Source organism: Chlorella variabilis, assembly GCF_000147415.1.
Source record: "Chlorella variabilis unplaced genomic scaffold CHLNCscaffold_6, whole genome shotgun sequence".
NCBI classification, from domain to species: Eukaryota; Viridiplantae; Chlorophyta; class Trebouxiophyceae; order Chlorellales; family Chlorellaceae; genus Chlorella; species Chlorella variabilis.
The window spans coordinates 929,167-930,072 of NW_005435082.1; the positions used below are offsets into that span (position 1 = coordinate 929,167).

At 71.5% G+C, this 906-nt stretch overlaps 1 protein-coding gene across 1 annotated transcript in view; it reads left to right on the forward strand.

Annotated features, from left to right (window-relative positions):
• Positions 1 to 602: 602 nt before the first annotated feature.
• The window catches only part of CHLNCDRAFT_143686 (hypothetical protein), a gene marked incomplete at both ends in the record, with an annotated part of 1,618 nt that continues 1,314 nt past the window's right edge, over positions 603 to 906 (forward strand). Inside the window, one exon of the mRNA XM_005849057.1 lies at positions 603 to 806. Coding sequence (XP_005849119.1) covers positions 603 to 806 — 204 coding nt within the window. The remainder of the gene's footprint in view (positions 807 to 906) is intronic.

Below are 906 nucleotides of genomic sequence, written 5' to 3' on the forward strand. Positions count from 1 at the left end.
GCTCCGCGGCTGACAGCGGCGGCTGCCGCCGCCGCTGGCGGCAGGCAAGCCCCCGCAGGGGCATCCGCTCCTCAGCTGCGGCTGGCCCCAGAGGAGACACGCAGCTGCAGCGAAAGTGCAGCCCGCCCTGCCCACCACCCACCCCTCCCCTAACCCCCGCCTCCATCCCGCACATGCCGCCCGCCATCTCCCTCCCCGCGGTTGCACGCACCCCACCCAATGCTGCCGACGCAGTTGCCGATCACAGCCCTCCAAAGCAGCCAGCGAGGAGGGCTTCCCGCCTCACTGAGGGGAGTTTTCTTCCATGATTCAAAGTGCTGCCCCAGGGTTTCCTCGCTGGTGGATCGCGCTGCCCTCATTGCGGCCCTGCAATTTACCGCTAGCAGAGCCGCTGGGAAGCCAATCCTTGAGATCGTCTCACTGCCGGGCACCCCGCACACCGCCCAGCACGGTGAGTTGCGGCTCAACACTCGCTGCAGGCACATGAATTCCAGCGCCTGGCACCAGCAGCGCAAGGGCTGGCGATCGCCCGCTGCACTGCCGCCCACACCGCCCGCCGCCCACCACCCGCCGCCGCAGCAGGTACCGCAGCAGGCGCCCCGATGCCCCCCTGGCGGCTGGACGGGCTGGTGGAGGAGCGGGTGGCCAAGTGTCGTCGGCTGCTGGAGCAGCCGAGCCCGCACCAGGGCAGCGCCGACATGAGGTGCTACGTGGAGTACGCCGACCTGGTCCTGGCGCTGCACCGCACCGCGCTGGACGGCAGGGGCCAGCCGCGCACCGCGCTGCCCCTGGGCGACAAGCTGCAGGTTGGGCGGCGGGCTGGGGCCTGCACGGCGCCCGCACGGCCGCTTTGCCCTCGCACACCCTGCAACAGGCCACCACCACCACCACCACCGCCACCGCCCC